Source organism: Cibotium barometz, chromosome 2, assembly GCF_041138505.1.
Source record: "Cibotium barometz isolate CiBa-2024 chromosome 2, ASM4113850v1, whole genome shotgun sequence".
NCBI lineage: Eukaryota > Viridiplantae > Streptophyta > Polypodiopsida > Cyatheales > Cibotiaceae > Cibotium > Cibotium barometz.
In genome coordinates this window covers 5381579-5399445 of record NC_141047.1, presented here as the reverse complement: position 1 = coordinate 5399445, position 17867 = coordinate 5381579, and the positions used below count along the sequence as shown (strand labels likewise).

The 17867-nt window shown below is 43.6% G+C and overlaps 1 protein-coding gene across 1 annotated transcript; it reads left to right on the top strand.

The window, feature by feature from the left end:
• The first annotated feature begins 719 nt into the window (after positions 1-719).
• On the top strand, positions 720-3914 carry LOC147640568 (uncharacterized). The gene is made up of 7 exons (XM_086808426.1): positions 720-976; positions 1077-1127; positions 1276-1527; positions 1637-1742; positions 1871-1912; positions 2010-2066; positions 2192-3914. Exons 1-7 carry the CDS (start codon positions 846-848, stop codon positions 3404-3406), a joined length of 1854 nt encoding a protein of 617 aa, XP_086664552.1. The 5' UTR covers positions 720-845; the 3' UTR covers positions 3407-3914.
• Positions 3915-17867: the final 13953 nt, after the last annotated feature.

The following is a 17867-nucleotide window of genomic DNA, read 5'->3' as shown; positions in this document are numbered from 1 at the left end:
AGCAGGGAGGTTGTTAATCTCCGACCGGAGATCGTCCAAAAACTGGTTGCCTTCCTCAATCTGTGACTCCAGGTGGTTGATATTGATTTCCAGATCCTTCTCCCACTCATCCCTCATGCGTTGTCGATCCCCAGGGTCTTCGTTGGGGGGACGGTTGGCCAGAAATCGTGAGTAGTGGTAGTCAACGTCGCTGAGGAGAGCCTTCTTGGTGTGGTAGATATTGCTGCTACCTTCAGTGCCTGCTGCAAGTTGACATCATAAAAGAATATTCTCAGACTTGGCGTCTGGGAAGGCCCCTCGAACAGCATGAAGTTCCTCTGTCTCCAAATAATAATGAATTTTCAATACCACTTTTCAAATTTCAGTGCCACTTTTCAAATTTCAAGACCACTTTTCTTTGAAAGATATGTTGAGAATCCTTCTCTCTTCTATAGCAGTTCCGCATAACCGGTGGCAAGTTGCAACTATAAACTTGAATTTCTAGATCTCCATGATGAGCAGCAGCACGTGATCGGCCTAGAAAAGGCAGACCCAGGTCCCTAATACCGCCGTTCTAATTAAAACACTTCAAGAAGATGTTAAAAGTAAGGCTCCCTCTGGGGCCTGCATTGCACTGAGCGTATGGCTCCTCAACGTGCACCATTGCACATACCCAGAATTCCACATACCTGACCTTCAACGCCCTCTGTGTGGCTGGCGGAGCACCGCTTACTGCTCTACTGTAGTCTGTATTTGTTTCTACTGTTTCGACTTCCTAGCAAACTCATGACAGTTCGACCTTCCAGCCGTGCGACAGGTAAGGTTTTGCAAGTAGAGCCCAGTGGCCCAGTGTCCCAGCGTCCTGTATGGATAGCATCTCAAGGCTGCCACTGTGCAGCCATCTTCTTCAACAGACTTTGAGAGGTGTGTGCGTAGAGTCGGAGTGGGTGTACTCTGTGTTCTGGAGAATACTGCCGAGAAACTTCCCGCCGCCCAAGTAAGAATTGCATTGTTTGAAGGTTTTTGCTAATTACATTACATGGGTACTCTCTGCTCAACAGACGAATGAACTAAACTTTCTCTGCTTGTGCTCCAAGGTGGGAATTAGGCGGATACCTAGATAGGTCAAAAGCAAACAAGAGGAACTGGTAACCCTCTGAATTCCTTTTGCTTGAGCATCATATTGGTGCAGCAAGTGTTGGCTTCCGATTGAGGTTGCATGCATGCCTGACCTGATTCGGTTATAGAGTACTCCGCCGACGGGCTCGTTGAAGCTCTGTAAACGTACATTTGCAGGATACTTGTTTGGGAAGATGGATATTGCGACTTCGCACGGTCTTTAGCAGCACCAGAAGGGAACCCCAGCTCGACAGCCAGAACAGCTAGCGGCAAAGGGAGTGTCAACAATACTAGCTGTGATACTGGTACCCCTACTGCAGTCTCAAGCAGTCTTGTAATGAATGACCCGACTGCTGAGAAATACAACGGTGGTTTGCACCCAGAGCTCTTCTTCAAAATGTCCCACGAAGTCTACAATTATGGCGAAGGGTTCGTCAAGCGGTTTTCTATTCTCATTTTCATGCAGTTAGATAATGTAACTTGTTCCACATTTCTGCTGCTGCACTTTGAAGGTTGGCTAATCTGAATCTTAACCTAGGTTGATGGGCAAAGTCGCAGCGGACAATGGCCACAAGTGGGTTTACAAAGACCCTCCTGAACGCGATAATCGTCTTGTGTCATTTTGGCACAGCAGCATCGACCCTGTAAGTGATCCGTTACCTTCCTTCTCGAACTTGTAAGAAGTGTTTTATAAGTTGTCCTTTTTCTTGGAAAGGAAGCATCTTTTGATATGATGATGATCTCCTGTTGTATGATTGTAATTCCACTACAGCAACCTCGAACTTGGGAAGCACAGTTCAAGTGTGGCATTCAGGTAATACATGAGAGAGAGACCCGCGTTTTACATTTACTGTTGCTGAAGTACCGAATCCGGATCATTATAATCGCCTTATCATGGTGTGCTATTGCAGACGATAGTAGTAATAGCTGTTCGTGAAGGGCTTGTGCAGCTTGGGTCCACCCGGCAGGTGAATTGATAACACGTCACCCGCGATCAGTCTTTCCAAATTCCAATGAGATTGTGCCATTCGGATTATTAGCTCTCAATTCGCTTCTGTCATCTCTGACTTTGTGGTTTTCATTTTTCTGGCAGATTCTCGAGGATCTCAACTTTGTGGTGTTGTTGCAAAAAAGGTTCAACAATCAGCTACAGCAAGCAATGAATCCTCAACCGGCCTCTTCACAATTTGGCACCAACTTACAAGTAAGCTCACAGTATTATGGGACGTCTCCAGATTCGTTAGAGCGAAAAATGAGGCACGGCCGGTCGGACAGGGATGAGTCACCCTTCCGAAGGACGTTGGAGAGGCGGCTCTCATGGAGCGGGACTGTCAGCGATTCCAGGAGGTCGAGGCCAGCAGCTAGTGTACAGCTGCTCGATGATATTCACCATCACTTGGCTCCGTCGCTGGCAGACCAGAGCAGCGCCAGCAGTAGCGGTGGTAGTCCCTGGTATCACAGTAATCCATTGGCCGACGCAAATTCTAGCTTTTCTGTGGGTGGAAGCACTACTTTAACCAAACACGCTACAGGAATCAGACCGAGGAGCTGCGCCGCCAGCCAAAGTGGTAGTGGCGGTGGTGGTGGTGTTGTGTCGGTGCTGCCCTCCATGGCTAATCTTCAAGTTCTTCTGTCCAAGCTACCTGCCGTAAACAGCTCCAACCCCTCCATTCAACTCCCACATCAATTTTTCAACAGCGAGTCAAATGTGCCGGATCACTCGCCACTCCTCAGAACTCTAAGCGCTCCTGCTCCAGTAGCAGCAGCAGCTCCTTCTCCTCATGAATATCCTGCAGACCTCAACTGTCCAACTCTTTCAAGCGTAGGCACTGGCGCATTCCATATGCCCCAGAGTGCCTCCAGTATTTTACCAGCTATGATAGGAGATCATCACCCCTTGCTGATCGACCCAGCGCCTCGGCATGAATATGCGGAGGTTGAAGATGACAAGGCTGCAGTCTGTTCCAGGACGGAGCTAGACACCAAGGCTACACTCTGTTCGTTGGACACCAAGGCTGACGTAAGGAAGGTGCAGGTGGACTTATATCAACCTGCCGACCAATTGCCATCAGACGCGCCAGAAGCTGCGGTAGCATCCACCACCACAGACCAGCCTTCAAGCCTCCGTCGCAATCGGTCACAGTACAATACCATTCTCCGGCAAGGCGCAGTTGCAAATGTGAGTCCATCGCCAGAATCATTCGACGAGAATCTGATCACTGATCTTGGTCTCCAAGCAGAGAAGATGCTAACCACGTACCTGGATGACATAGCCAGCGAAGAAGGTCATGACAGTTTCCACCCCTGAGTTTCGACTCCAGGGCGTTAATTAAGCTCAACCAAGCATTGCAGCAAAATGGTTTTGCAAGTTCTTCGTCTCCCTTATTCTCAATGCTTTTTGAATGTTTGACCCGGCCCCTGCAAAGAATCTACTCACGTGTCTCAAGATACTATACTTTAGTGTCTTAACACAAGCTCTGCCATATGTCGACCAGAATCTTTATTCATACTAGCCAAACACTCTGGCGGAGAAAATATTCTGAAAGGATGTATCTTCTCTCCAACGACTATCAAACTTTGTGAGTACATCTACTGTAGCGTACCGTGAGTCCGTCCTATCGATGCTTATGCTGGCCAACGTGAATGAATGTCTACAAAGTCTTTTCTGACTAGCTTGGCAAATCTTCTGTATCTAATTAGAGGTTCGGTGGATCCCCAAGCTATAAGCTATAATATATAAAGAAAGAGAGCGCCTATTCAAATTTCAGCCCTGGGGATCAGAGGTAGGTGTTGAAGATTCAATTCAACCGGATAAACTACCCACTGCAGTGTTCCAAAAAAGTGGAAAACATTTATCTAAAAAATTGTGGAATTTTTTGTAAAAGAAAGTCTTGAAATCTGAAAGTTTTTGTTTTAGAAGTTCTCTAGATATGGAGGTATTTGTACCTTCAAGTTTAAGTTATTTTTTCAAAATATGCAGGTGCAAACTACACTAAACTTGGGTTTTTTTGGAACACTACTATGCTCAGCCCCCTCAGCACTATCTACCGCGCAGGGGGTCTTAAAAACCCTTGTTAGTTGACTAATCTAAATCGTGACACTTTTTTGGGGCCGTTGGATGAAGTAAACTTGACCGAGTAAATTACGCCGTCATAGTTTATTTTTTAGTTTACTGACAAATCATAGTTTACTTCATATTCCAATGGAAGCATCCTACCACTATACTATACCTTCAAGCAATGAAACTATGTGGTGTCAAGTGATTATATATTACTTTGCGGTGTGCCATCGTAGTTTACGTGTCTAAGTTTACTTGGCCGAGCTTACTAGGCCGAGTTTATTTTGAAGATTGATGGTTAAGATTTGTCCATGCAATCTTCAGTGCACGATAATCGTGGATGCCACCTGACAAGGGTCTTTAAGACCCCGTGGTCTATAGTGGTGTGGCCCGGCCCCCAACTAGAACATGTAATTAGTGTTTCTTAAACCTTGTCTGCAAAATGTGTACATAGGTCTATTAAATTGACATATGACCATAATAAGTCATAATGATTTGTAATTTGTAAGTTAAGCCTCAAGACATATTCACATAGCTTTCGGTAGGTGCAACTTTGAATTAAGTAATGCCCTCTATGGCCCTACTACCTCTCACGGAACTATGGCTTCCCCATTCACGCCCAATGATAATTTGCCCAGCTTCACCACCGCTCTCCCTACATACTAGCGATTGAGATCTCCATACCCGTTATCATGTCCCTTGAGTACCTCTTTCAAATCTTGGGCGCACATCAGATACTAGCTAGTTCTACTATTTTTTTATAGAAAGGCTAACTTTATTATTAATTACAAAAGAGAGATGATTTGTCGCATGTGATCAATAGGCTAGGGACTGATCAGTAGCCGCTTTGCAGAATCCAGTACCTCAAAGCTAAAAGGGCCAGTGAATACTTTTAGTTCTGCTACAAACCGTCTTCCTTCCATTCCGAGCGCTGCATTTGAGGGCAACGTTTGAAAACAAGTTGATTTCGGGCTAGCATGATCTGTTGGAGGCCTGCGTATTTGACCCAAGGCCAGATGCTTGCTAATGTCGGATTAAGAAAAGTGACATCCCCAAGCAAAGCGTGCTTCCATGTAATCTGATGCTGTGTGCCCCTGCTATCCAGTCACTCTCTTGTTCGTCTCCATAGAGCTTAAGTTGTTGGGCATGCCCAAAAGATGTGGAACGGGTCCTCCCTATGGGTGTTGTAGACCAGACACATCAGTGAGATTGGGGCCCAGCTAGTGAGTCTATCTCTGGTGGGGAGCTTGAGATGCAGGAGCCTCTAGAGGAAGACATTAACCCACAAACACGGCGTTGCAAGCCATATTGCCACCGTTCATCGGACCCATGTTCTAATAGAGCTCGGGGATTTCCATCAGTGAGCGAGACACCCAAACTAGTCCATTTGGGGCATGTGCAAATCGGCACCTTTCAATTTTGGAAGTGGTTTTACCTTGTTGGTGGCCCAATTGGCAAGCCAGTTTTCAGCTTTTAGGCACAAAGCAGTTGGCCGAGGAAACATGAGCGCATCTGCAGTGAGAGCAGGAGGAGAAAGACCAAACCGACAGGAAATAATATCCCATTCCAACCATTGGGCCGTCCTATTATCCCAAAGATCATTCCTTGTCTGCACACCCTTTTTTGTGAAGTTTATGGGTCTGGTTGACATCCTGCAGTGCTTGTGGCTTGCCATTTTCTATGTTGCAAAACACCGACCACCAAATGCTCTCGCCCAATGCCCCATCGCCCATGAGAGGATGTTGGCCTTTCCACTGTAGACTAGTGAAGAGCTCCTACCACTGTCTAGCCACTAGCCCATTCACAAGAGTTGATTGCTTGACTATACAGTTGCCTCTTGAAGCGATCCTGTGTTTCCAAGACAAGTTTGGCCATTGCCCAGGAAGGCATTCTGAATAAAATATCTAGTGATTACGGCCCATGAGCGCATTGTTTTGATGCTCTGTAGCCATTTAAGTGTGAGAGTTTTAGAGCTCACTTGAAGGTTAGTGATTCCCAAGCCTCCTTTCTGCTTGGGGGAGTAGACTTGTGCCCATGGGATTGCGTGCAAGCTCTGTCCCTCAACTCTGCTCCACAAGAAGTCATGAAAGATTTTGTTGATTCTGCCCCAATCCGTATTGGTGAGGACACAATAAGAGGCAAGATATGTCATGTAGGATAGCAAAACATGTTTGAGCACCACCAGGCACCCAGCTAAGGACATAGAGGCTTTACTCCAGTGTGTCATTTTGCCTTATAGTCGGGGAAGGAACCAGCCAAACCTTTGCTTATTGTTGATGTGCCAATGGGGCAGCCCAACAGCCTAAATGGAGTCTCATGGGGGATCAATTTAAAGTCATATTTGAGATCCCATATTTGTCTATCTCATGTGTCCAGCAATAGGGCCTTAGCTTTAGCAGTGCTGTTCACCAACCTGGATAGTTGACAAAACTCGTCTACCTACAAGAACACATCAATGTTAGTCTCTTCATAAACCATAATAGAGTTGTTATCATTAGTAAAGAATTGGGTGGTCATCTCCTAGTCCTTCTGGGAGGGGAAAACCTTTAATGAGTCCTCTCACCTAAAAGCAACGAACATTAGCCAGCCGTGGCTCTGTGACTATAGCAAAAAGGAGCAGGGCAAGAGGGCATCTTTGCTGAACTGATCTCTGCAAGCCATATTCTCCTGCTGCCATCCCATTGATTATAACTTCTGCATTGGCATTGATCACAGCAAGGCACAGACCATCCCAATCAAGGCACGTCCAAATCCCATCTTCTCTAAGACAGCCAGCATGAAATCCCATCTTCTCTAAGACAGCCAGCATGAAATCCCATTTGACTCTGTCATATGCTTCATCCAGGTCAATATTGAGGAGCATATACGGTTGATTGTTGAGAGATAATACATAGTCAATTCCACACTACATTAAGCACCACTTCATGAATCTATCGTCCATGCACAAATTCGAATTGGTTAGGATCAACCACCTGGGGCCAAATGAATTTTATTCTGAGAGCAATTGGCCTTTGCAAACACCTTGTATGAGGTGTTCAACATGGTGAGCGGGTGCCAATCTCCTACTGTTAGCCTATGAGCTCTTTTTGGGATGAGTTTATTAATGTGCCCTCAGTTGACCTCAGCAGGAGATAGCTCCTCTCTTCGGTATATGCTTCATTGATCATTGCACATAGATCAGTCTTGATCAAGTGCCAGAAGTGCCAGTAGAATTCCGGACCAGGTGTGCCCTCGATTGACCTCAGGAGATAGCTCCTCTCTTCGGTATATGTTCATTAATCATTGCACATAGATCAGTCTTTGATCAACTGCCAGAAGTGCCAGTAGAATTCTATGGGTAGTCGGTCTAGACCAGGTGTCTTTTCCTTGCCCATCTTACCTGGCAGCATATCTTAGTTCATCCTCCACGAACACCCTATTTAAGACTGTTAGAGAGGAGCGAACAATTGAGGCAATTATCCTTGACAGGAAATTATGCAATCGCTCCGAGTACCCACTCTCTAGAGGGGGTGTCGCTCCACTAATGTGGCTGATAGATGAGAGGTGAAGAGAGAGCCTATCTCATTCTCATCTTCAGTGAGGGACCCATCTGGTTTCATTAATCTACTTATTCTTTCCTGTTGGTGTCTGTCTCTAACTATTTGGAAGAAGAAGCTAGTTGGGACATCACCCTTGGCCAGCCATCGTGTGGCCAGCCATCGTGTGCGTAACAAATTCTGATTGCTTCAGCTCTAGTGCTAGCTTGCATCTGGAGGTATGAATCAAAATTACTAATTAAGGTAGTGCTAATCTCATCAAGGCCCTCCTGTTGCACTACTTGGATAAGGTTTTCTTCAGTCATTCTGGTAAGGAGAGTCTAGCTCGTCCAACTCAAGCTTGGGCCTTGCCATGTTTTTTACAAAAATTTGTTGTATACCTGCAGATGCATCTGTCCCATCTATCTTGTGGGGGTCCACCTTGGGCTCTTGCTGCCTCCCACGCTCTAGCCACACCCATGTCGAAGTCAGGCTTCCCCAGGTGAGAAATATTCAGTTTGAAGGGAGAGGGGGAAGCCTTGCGCCGCGGAGCACCGGTCAGCATGTCAAAGGAGACCCGTTAATGGGCGAGTGATCCGAGAATCCCCAGTTGGGGAGGGTGCGTAGGTCTCAGGGCGGCACCGCCCCCACCAACCTCCATTGGATGTGTGACATCTATCCAACCGGGCAGCTCTCCAGTCTTGCCCCATTTGTTTATTTGTCCACATGTAACTGCATGCATCAATCTTTCTGCATGTGGCCTTGGCAGCATCAACCCAATTGCGTTTTTGATTGCATGCGCTCCACATTTCCCTCTCTGCCAAACAGGTGTCTATCCTCCCCGGTGAGACTGATTGGCTGTGGTCTCTACCATGTTGAAATCTCATATCATGATTGCATCCTCCCCTTCCAGCACTGTACCTAATCTTTCCCACAATGTTTCCCTCTCCACAGAGTCATTAGGAGAATACACATTACACAGAGTAAAGTGAACAGAGGAGTTCTTTACCTTTAGAACCTGCGCATGTCCATTTTCCTCTCTCCTGAACTGCTCTATGAAGGTCCACCCCTGAGCCGTCCCGAACAGCCATCCACTGGCTCGGAGGCACGGTGTATTAGTGTAAAAAGAAGTCACTACCCCTCTCGAAATTAAGGGGGTGGTTGCCTCCAGTTTTCAATTCCTATGCAGACATAGAATGTCAGCATGCCATGCATCAAATAGGTCTAAAACCTCTCCTCTTCCAGCAGCTAGAGCACATCCCCGTATGCTCTAGGAGATGATTTTAATCTTTCTGTGCAAAGTCATATTAAACATCTTGAGACATATCTAGCTCAATCGGCTCAAGGGCTACCAAAGCATCATACTTATTACCCAAAACGAGGCTTTGTCCTTTGGCCCGAGCTTCCTTCCTGAGAGCGAGCCTTTACCTGATCCATGTGGGGGGACATTAAGGGTTCTAAGTTGCAGAGGGGGGCATGGTGGAGTGCTCTTACTTGCCACTCCAGAGCCCTGATCCTAAGGCGGTTCTTGGTCTCTCTTTCGCAAGGAATCTGCCATCAGGATTGGGGCCGCATGTGTAGGGCATGCATTAGAGGGGATAGGAGACGTGTTTGCACTCTTCTTGGATTCTTCGCTAGCGTTAGAGCTAGTGCCGTGACTAGGCTAACAAAATGATTGGCTTGTTTGCACTCAGCTAGGTGTCCATCCGCTTGTGCTACCAGTGTTAGTCATGAGGCGGCATGGGCGTGCTTGCCATAAGGGGAGAATTTGATCCTCTCTGCTGGCATACACCGGCTCTTTCTGTGACACGTATGAGTTGAGAGGGGCAGGCAGCACGACGGCTGAGGCCTGCAATCAAGAACCCTAGGGCTAACCAGTGTGTCATACATTTCTTGGAGTTTTTTCACGTGCGTCCTTTAAAAAAAAACCCGCTAGTTCTATTGTTGACCCTGGATAGTTGTGATTGACGTTTAGATGGGAATTGGGCATGCTGACGAGGGAAACCTTCCACCCCACACTTGATCCTCCCCCTCCTCTCTTTCCTTCAGCCTCCTCCTCTTATGCCCGAGAGAGAGAGAGAGAGAGAGAGAGAGAGAGAGAGAGAGAACGAGAGAGTGCCTCTACATGTTATTTGAGGGGTCAACCTGAGATGCAAGCAAGAAGCCCTAAAAATACCTAGCTTCACGAGAGAGAGAGAGAGAGAGAGAGAGAGAGAGAGAGAGAGAGAGAGAGAGAGAGAGAGAGAGAACGAGAGAGTGCCTCTAAAAATACCTAGCTTCACGAGAGAGAGAGAGAGAGAGAGAGAGAGAGAGAGAGAGAGACTGCATGTAGGAGGTCACACATATTGGAATTTATGGCCCCTCTACATGGCTTTAGTAGTGGACCTTAGTAGATTATTTCTCTAAGGTTTAGTAGCTTGGCTTTAGATTTGGACCTTAGCAGATTATTTCTCTAAGGGTTAGTAGCTCCTTTTTGGATGGTCCTATTTTCAGCTTTTTTATATGCCTTAGTGGAGAATCTCTACTTCTTGCTCTCTACTCTAGGCTTTGGGTGCTCACTTCTAGGCAAGTGATAAGCATCTTGATTAGGATTAGATCCTAATCTCCTCCTTAATCCTTTTGTACTTCAGCCTATTTAAAGGCTCCTCATCTAATGAAGAAGATACTTTAGTTTTTGCCTTATTCACATTGTCATTATGCTCATATGATTTGCCTTTAGCTAATCTAGCCATGCTTAAGCATAGTCTTGCTTCTTAGTTCTTAATCCTTGCTCTAATCATGTGCTCAATCCATCCTTGAGCTCCTATGTTTTCTAACATGGTATTAGAGCTGTGTAAGTCACCCTCAAGCTGTGTGTAGTCCCTAATCTCATTTGCTAATCATCCCTCATTAATTAAGTCACTTTTACCTCTTCTCACCATAGCCCATTTGCACCCACAGCTGAACATTGCCTTGCTGTGCACAAACCACTTCAACAATGATCAAGCCCTCTTAGGGGCTTCAAGCTAACCCCTAGGCAACCCTCTATGTGGAGGCTCGAAGCAAAATAATGCTCACAACAGGTGGAATCGCCATCGCCATCCTGAAGGAAAAATTTTGGTTTTTTGCAAAAATTGAGCCAATCACCACGAATTGATCTAATTCCTCTTAGCCCCGGGGGTTTTTGGGCATGGCAAACACGCGTGTAGCATCAGATCTGGCTGAAAATGTTTGCTTGTAGCTCCTCTAGCACTGTGGCAACTACAGAAGGCACTTTGGTCAAAACAGAGATTAAGTAATGATTTCTTTGCTTAATCAAGTGTTTAGGGTGATGATTATCATGTGGACACATTGCTATTGAAGCATGTTGAAGCTTTTTTGAAAATGTTTAGTGAAAGGCATCCATTCTTTCACTCCAAGGTGGCCCAGTTTTTTGGTTTTTCAAAATAGTGAACTTAATCACTAATGAGTGATTAGTGGACATTAATCACTATTTTTTTTGTAAGCTCAACATGCCTTCTTCATGTGAGTCCAACAATGCAATGGTAGTAGGCAAATCAAAAGTATCCTGCTCCCATTGTGGAAAGTCAGACACAAAGTTGACACAGGCAGGTTGAAGATGATATGCAGTTTTTGTGGTCTTAAAGGTCATTCAGAGAATTTTTGCTTTAAAAAGAAGGATAAAGCACACTTGGTTGAGGAAAAAGAAGTTTTGACAAAGGAAGAAGAAGCAAATTTTGCTTCTATTGATTCTGATTGGGCTTTTTGAAGTCTTTTTTGATGTATGGTTACCTCTGAGCACCACATGATGTAGCTCATGTAACGTTTTAGACATTTGCCTCCTGGGAGGGCAAATCTTTTTGGTTAGTCCCATAGTTAGTGTTTGGAACATGGGAGGGTATTTTGGTATTCCTTCACACTTCTTGGATGCTCTTGCCTTATTTTCAGGCCATGTTGAGGTCCAAGGAGGGTATTGGAATTTATGGCCCCTCTACATGGCTTTAGTAGTGGGCCTTAGTAGATTATTTCTCTAAGGTTTAGTAGCTTGGCTTTAGATTTGGACCTTAGCAGATTATTTCTCTAAGGGTTAGTAGCTCCTTTTTGGATGGTCCTATTTTCAGCTTTTTTATATGCCTTAGTGGAGAATCTCTACTTCTTGCTCTCTACTCTAGGCTTTGGGTGCTCACTTCTAGGCAAGTGATAAGCATCTTGATTAGGATTAGATCCTAATCTCCTCCTTAATCCTTTTGTACTTCAGCCTATTTAAAGGCTCCTCATCTAATGAAGAAGATACTTTAGTTTTTGCCTTATTCACATTGTCATTATGCTCATATGATTTGTCTTTAGCTAATCTAGCCATGCTTAAGCATAGTCTTGCTTTCTAGTTCTTAATCCTTACTCTAATCATGTGCTCAATCCATCCTTGAGCTCCCATGTTTTCTAACAACACACTTTAAAAAACAAAGCAGATCTATAATTTGTATTTTTTCCTAATTTTTTAAATAAAAATCATATTTTGACTTCCTAATCTTATCAGAACCTTCATAACCATGTCATTTTTTTTAAAAGCATAAACTATATTAACAAAAAAGAGGGGCATTACAAAAAGGTATTTTGTACGGAGAAGGCTAACCCTAGATAAGACCTGGAACCTCTACAAATTGGTAGAATTCTTGAAAGCAGTAATGTTCAAGATGAAGCAAGCTAATTGTTGCACTTTTTCTTCAATCTCTTTTCCTTCTTTTATTACGTAGGTGGCGTTAATGTTGGATTCTCCCTTGGTTTAAGTAATTAGGCATTAGGGTCTTCATAGCTTCCCCATTTCATTCGCTCGAGCAGCACGAGCTTCTCACATTTAGGGGTTAGCATCCACCAATTTCATATGTACAAAAAGGTAGTCCCTTAGACAAGGCATGAATGCTTTGATTGTTAAAACACTTTTCGATTTCTCGCATTCATATGGCCCAAAGGAACTCAACTCTAATAATATTCCATAACCTAGTATTACAATTAGGACCAACTCCAAGCATAATATGTTGCCAAGAAAGGTGGCCTTTGAATACTGGTGAAACACACACATGAAGAAATATAATGGCTTCCATGTTCCAAGCATAGTTTATGAAAGGGTGGGCAATGGATTCCTCAACACACCCACATTGTTTATAAATTCCATCATCAACATCCAATTTAAGAGCTTTTGATCTAGACCAAATGGCTTTGAATAAGACAAGCCAGAGAAGGAAATATTTTTTTAGCTATATATGAAGTGGGACCATAGATGAATGAATCTAAAATTCCACTAGCTCCTATCCCAAAGCAAGTTTCATCAGGCAGCATTAAGCTTGTAGTGGACTGGGGTACAACTCAAGTGACCAGGGAGGATGGGGAGCAAATCAGGCTGGTCAATCTAAGAGAAGGCTTTGTGAGAACTCTAATTGTTGTTGAGTTGGAAGGGGGGGATTAGGGTCCACCCTATTAAGTCTGCCAAGTATCATATGTGAGTCTCTAGGTGAAAGTCTATAGGCTTCTTGAAGTTCTCTTATGGACATCCAACATTTATTGGTGGTGTTCTATAGGCCATCCACACTTTGATGCCCTTTTTGTGTGGGCAGAAGGCTTGGGACATATAGTTTCCCAAAAGCACTCAGAGCCATGATGATGACCTTCTCATGATGCAATTGGGAGGATAATGTCAGATCACCTTTTCTTTTATTTCATGCACTCCATATACCTTTGACTAGGGGGCTCTCAAAAGGGGTAATATGCAGGGGGCTAAAGAAGAGGATAGTACAGGGGAGATCACAACGTTTCTTGAAAGACTTCAACCTATGTTTGCTTTGATTTCTATGTAGCAGTCTAGCCTAGTCTGCTGAAGGGAAGAGAAAACTTGTTACCATCCACTTGGCACTTAGTCTATCTGCAAGTTCCCTACTATTGGGGTAGTCTGATCCCTCCTTATGCCTTAGGAAGGGTGCAGTAAGTCCATGCGACTTTGGGCATTTTACACATCATCCCATCTCCTAAACCACAGAAGGTTCTTGCAAAGGGATTCCAAACTTTTAAGATCCTTGTCAGAGGGTCTCTAGCAAGAGAGGAAATATATTGAGGTAGGGATCATGATGTGTTTAATGGAAAGAACCCTTCCCACTGGGCTCGTCTTCTGCATGCCTCTCCTTATTCTTTCCATAACCCACATCCATATTTTGTGGACAAAACACATTAGGATGCCAAGGAGCCTAAAAAACCTAGCCATCTTGGAGGATTGTGCATCCTTGTTGGAGAAACCAATCAGGGGGGCATTAACTGTGACACACAGGCTGTGCTGAAGTACCGCTGCTGCAGTAATTAAAGGAGATATTGTTGTATTACAGGTTGCATACAGAAGTTGTTTGTTTGCAGGTTATTTGATTGTTGTAGGAAAACATGTCTGGCGGAACTAATCAGATTATTAGTGAGAAGTTAGATAAGAATAACTTCCATTCTTGGAAGTTTAAAATGACCAATATCCTAATGGGTAAAGGATTTTGCGATTATGTAGAAGGAGACAATGAGGAGCCTCCTGAGGAGAATGCCACTCCTGCAGATATAAAGGCATTCAAGGATTGGAATCAGGGTGCAAGAAAAGTCATGTACTGGCTTTCAATTAGTGTCACAGACACTATGATAGGACATGTACAGGACGCAAAGACTCTAGCAATTGCATGGCAGAATCTAGTTCAGATGTTCTAGACTAACACAAAGGCAAGGAAGTTACAGTTAAAACAAGAGTTGCATACTGGGAAGCTGAAGATATGGAACGTTCCAGAATGGAAGAAAGGTCCTTTTCCCAAAACTCAATCCCCTGGAATTCAACTTCAGAAGTTCCACCCTTGAACAAAGAAGTGAAATGCTATAACTGTTAAGGACTTGGACATCGTAGTATGGATTGCCCAACTCCTTTTGGATCAAGGTTTTTAGGGCAGGGAAATCAGGGACCAAGATTCCAGACTCTAGCTCCTTCCTTCCATAGTAATCACGTTCCTTTCCGTCAAAATCAGGGAAATCCCAAAGGTAGACCCTCTAACCAACCCTTAGTTTCAATCCAAAGTAATGCAAGACCTCCACTTCAGAATAGGGGGAGTCAAAGAGAGATGTTCCCAAATCGGCCATCCACTTCCAAGGTAGTAACGCTGGAAGTGATTGAAGAAGATGAAGATGAAAGAGATTATACTCCACACCTGCAAGATGAGGACACCTCGCGTTTTTTAAGTGGGGCAGGATGTAAGATTCCTCCCTTTAGCTTTTGAGGTATAAAGGTGGATGAACCTCCCCTTCTGTTCTTGTAATTATTCCCCTCTCTGAAATAGAAGAAAGATCTTGTTTTAACCTGTTTTGGCCTAGAGAGAGAAAAAGTCTAGAGAGATAATCCTAAATTAAGATATCTTTGGATACAAAAATCCTCCTAGTGTCTAAAATGGATTCCCTTGAAACAAAAATTCAAAAAGAACTTTCCAATGTGCATTTGAAATTAATTGAAAATGTGTATAAAGAAAGGACCTTAGCTTAAGGGTCTACATTTTCAGAAATTTTTAGATTATGATCCAATTAAGGTTCTAATGGGCCAATTGGATTAATCCAAGTGTTGGGATGAGATAAATCCAAAGAATAAAAGAAAATACCCAAAAATGAGTAAATGCTCACATAAGATGAAGAGTTGACTGAGTACAAGGTTTATTAGTTAAAAACTATGAGATATTACTAAAAAAATGAGATATTTTGGAATAATGATGCATTTTTGACACCTTGGTAAGGAGAGGGGGACTCTTGAGGTAGGCACCTAATTCACACATGTGGATGAGTTTTTAATTCAAAAAATTGTGATATTTTTATCTCTCCTCTCTCCTGGATCAAACCAAATAAAAAAGGGAGCCAAACTGATCCAAATCTTGTCCAAATTGAGTCAAACTGAACCTGGAAATTCTAGAACCCAGTTGGACTTGGTTAGTGTCCTCCCTCACCTATAAATAGATCCTTAGTCTTTTGTTCAAAAAAATCTATGAACTGTACCATGCCAGTATTACATTAAAATAATGATATTTTCTATTATCTCTTAAAAATCCTCTACTTTTGGAGAGATTGGAGCTTCTCTCTCTTTCAACAATCCTTGGAGTTTTGTTCTCAACATACTAAACCAATTGATTGGTAAGAAGCAAGCCAAATCTAGAGGTAAGAAGTAATTTCATGGTTTTCATTAATATTCTCAAAAGATTTCACTTCTCAACCCCTCTCAAGCTTGAGAAGTTTCAAATTAATTGTTTTCAATGCAAATCAAGCTTTCTATAAGAATTCTAATGATTGATCCCAAATTCACAAGGTAATGCCTGACAACTTTGCTTGCAGCAAGCTTGCGTTCTTTGTGATACACAATCTGCTCTGGCTGCAAAGAGGAACCTCATATTTCACCTATGTGGACCGCTCTAGTCTCATGTCTTAGTTGAGCCTAGGAGTTTCTTTTATGATGAATAAGACTAATTATATTAGTCTCAAATCTTTGTAATAAAACTTACCCTTATAAATATTTGAGAAATAAAATGATTTCAAAAGTTTTACTTTTAAAAGCATGAGCGTAATGTAAAGTATGAATGTCGTAATCCTAAAATTTAATCTTACGATGTGATGGCCAGGAGACGATCAGCCTCCACTCCCACTCCCCAATGAATTATATACAGATGTCCAGGCTAGTATTGAAGCGGCAAACCAGTCCATGCTTGCACAATTTTGTCTCAGCTAGGATGCTAAACTCTGGTGGAAGCAATGGTGCCGAGAGTCATTGAACACTCCCAAACGTGGGAGGATATCAAGCAAGCTATGAGGGAACAATATCTTCCCCCATTTCATGAATCCATCAAGATGAATGAGTTTTTTAGTCTCAATAATCCTGGAAGAATACTATTCTAAATTCATCACTCTCTAGAAGTACACCCCAGCCATGACTACTTCCCAGCAAGTGGATCGTTTCTGCCAAGGCTTGAATGAACCCTTATTTCCCACCTCGAAGCAATAAGGCTGAGCACATTGCAAGATGCTCTCATATGAGCAAAGCCTCTTGTGAAAGAGCTGAAGTCTAGTAAAGCTAAGCCTCAGAAGAGATCTTACCCTGAAGCAAACCCTAAAGATTACTCTTACAAAAAGCCCCAATAGAATTCTCCCTACTATAACTGAGACAAGCAATGGATGATTATTTCTCAGCTTCCAGTACTGGAGTGGCAAACCAGTCCATGCTTGCACAATTTTATCTCACCAGGGATGCTAAACTCTGGTGGAAGAATTGGTGCCGTATAAGGGAGTCACTGAACACTCCCAAACATGGGAGGATATCAAGCAAGCTGTGAAGGAACGATATCTTCCCCCATCTCATGAATCCATCAAGATGAATTACTTTTTTTATCTCAAGCAGCTCAGTTTAACCCTGGAAGAATACTATTCTAAATTCATGGAAGTATGCCCCAGCCATGACTACTTCCCAAACAAGTGGCTTGTTTTTGCCAAGGCTTGAATGAACCCTTGGATTCCCACCTCGAAGCAATGAGGCCGAGCACATTGCAAGAGTCTCTCATGTATACGAGCAAAACCTCTTGTGAAAGAGCTAAAGTTTGGTAAATCTAAGCCTCATAAGAGATCTTATCCTGAAGCAAACCCTAAAGATTACTCAAAATAAGCCCCAGCGGAATGCTCCCTACTACAACCAAAGGCAGCAAACCAACTCCTTTGTTCCCCTCTCGTATTTTGCTTCTTCTAGAGAGGCCCCTCTGTGTTAGGGCACTTTAGGGCCAACTGCCCCAAGCTAGCATCATCTTTTCCTCAAAGTAGTGAAGCAAATCAAGGCCATGGAACCCCCATCCACTAAGGTGCAAGAGGTGGTGGATGTGGTAGAGACCGCGGAGTAGTTTCTCGCACCGCCTGTGCTATAAGTGAATAACCAACTCTAGAGATAGCTAAAGAAGAACATGCCACCATCCATGCGACGGTAGAACATCAAGGTCCAAATCAATAATTTGGTGTTATTCAAACCCCAACCACTCATCACGGTAAACCATTCCAACTTTTGATTGATTGTAGCAATACCCATTCACTTCTTTCTCCAAGGTGTTTACAAAAATTAAACTTGGGTCAGAAACAAACTATAGAAGAATGGTTGTAGAACTAGCTAATGGGAAGGAAGTAGTATCTCAATACTC

Excerpts from the sequence above, each read along its gene's own strand:
- LOC147640568 (XM_086808426.1), top strand. The coding sequence starts at position 846 with ATGGATAGCATCTCAAGGCTGCCACTGTGCAGCCATCTTCTTCAACAG. Across the intron at positions 1,128-1,275 it reads AAAGCAAACAAGAGGAACTG|GATACTTGTTTGGGAAGATG; the intron begins GTAACCCTCTGA and ends GTACATTTGCAG. Across the intron at positions 1,743-1,870 it reads GGCACAGCAGCATCGACCCT|CAACCTCGAACTTGGGAAGC; the intron begins GTAAGTGATCCG and ends ATTCCACTACAG.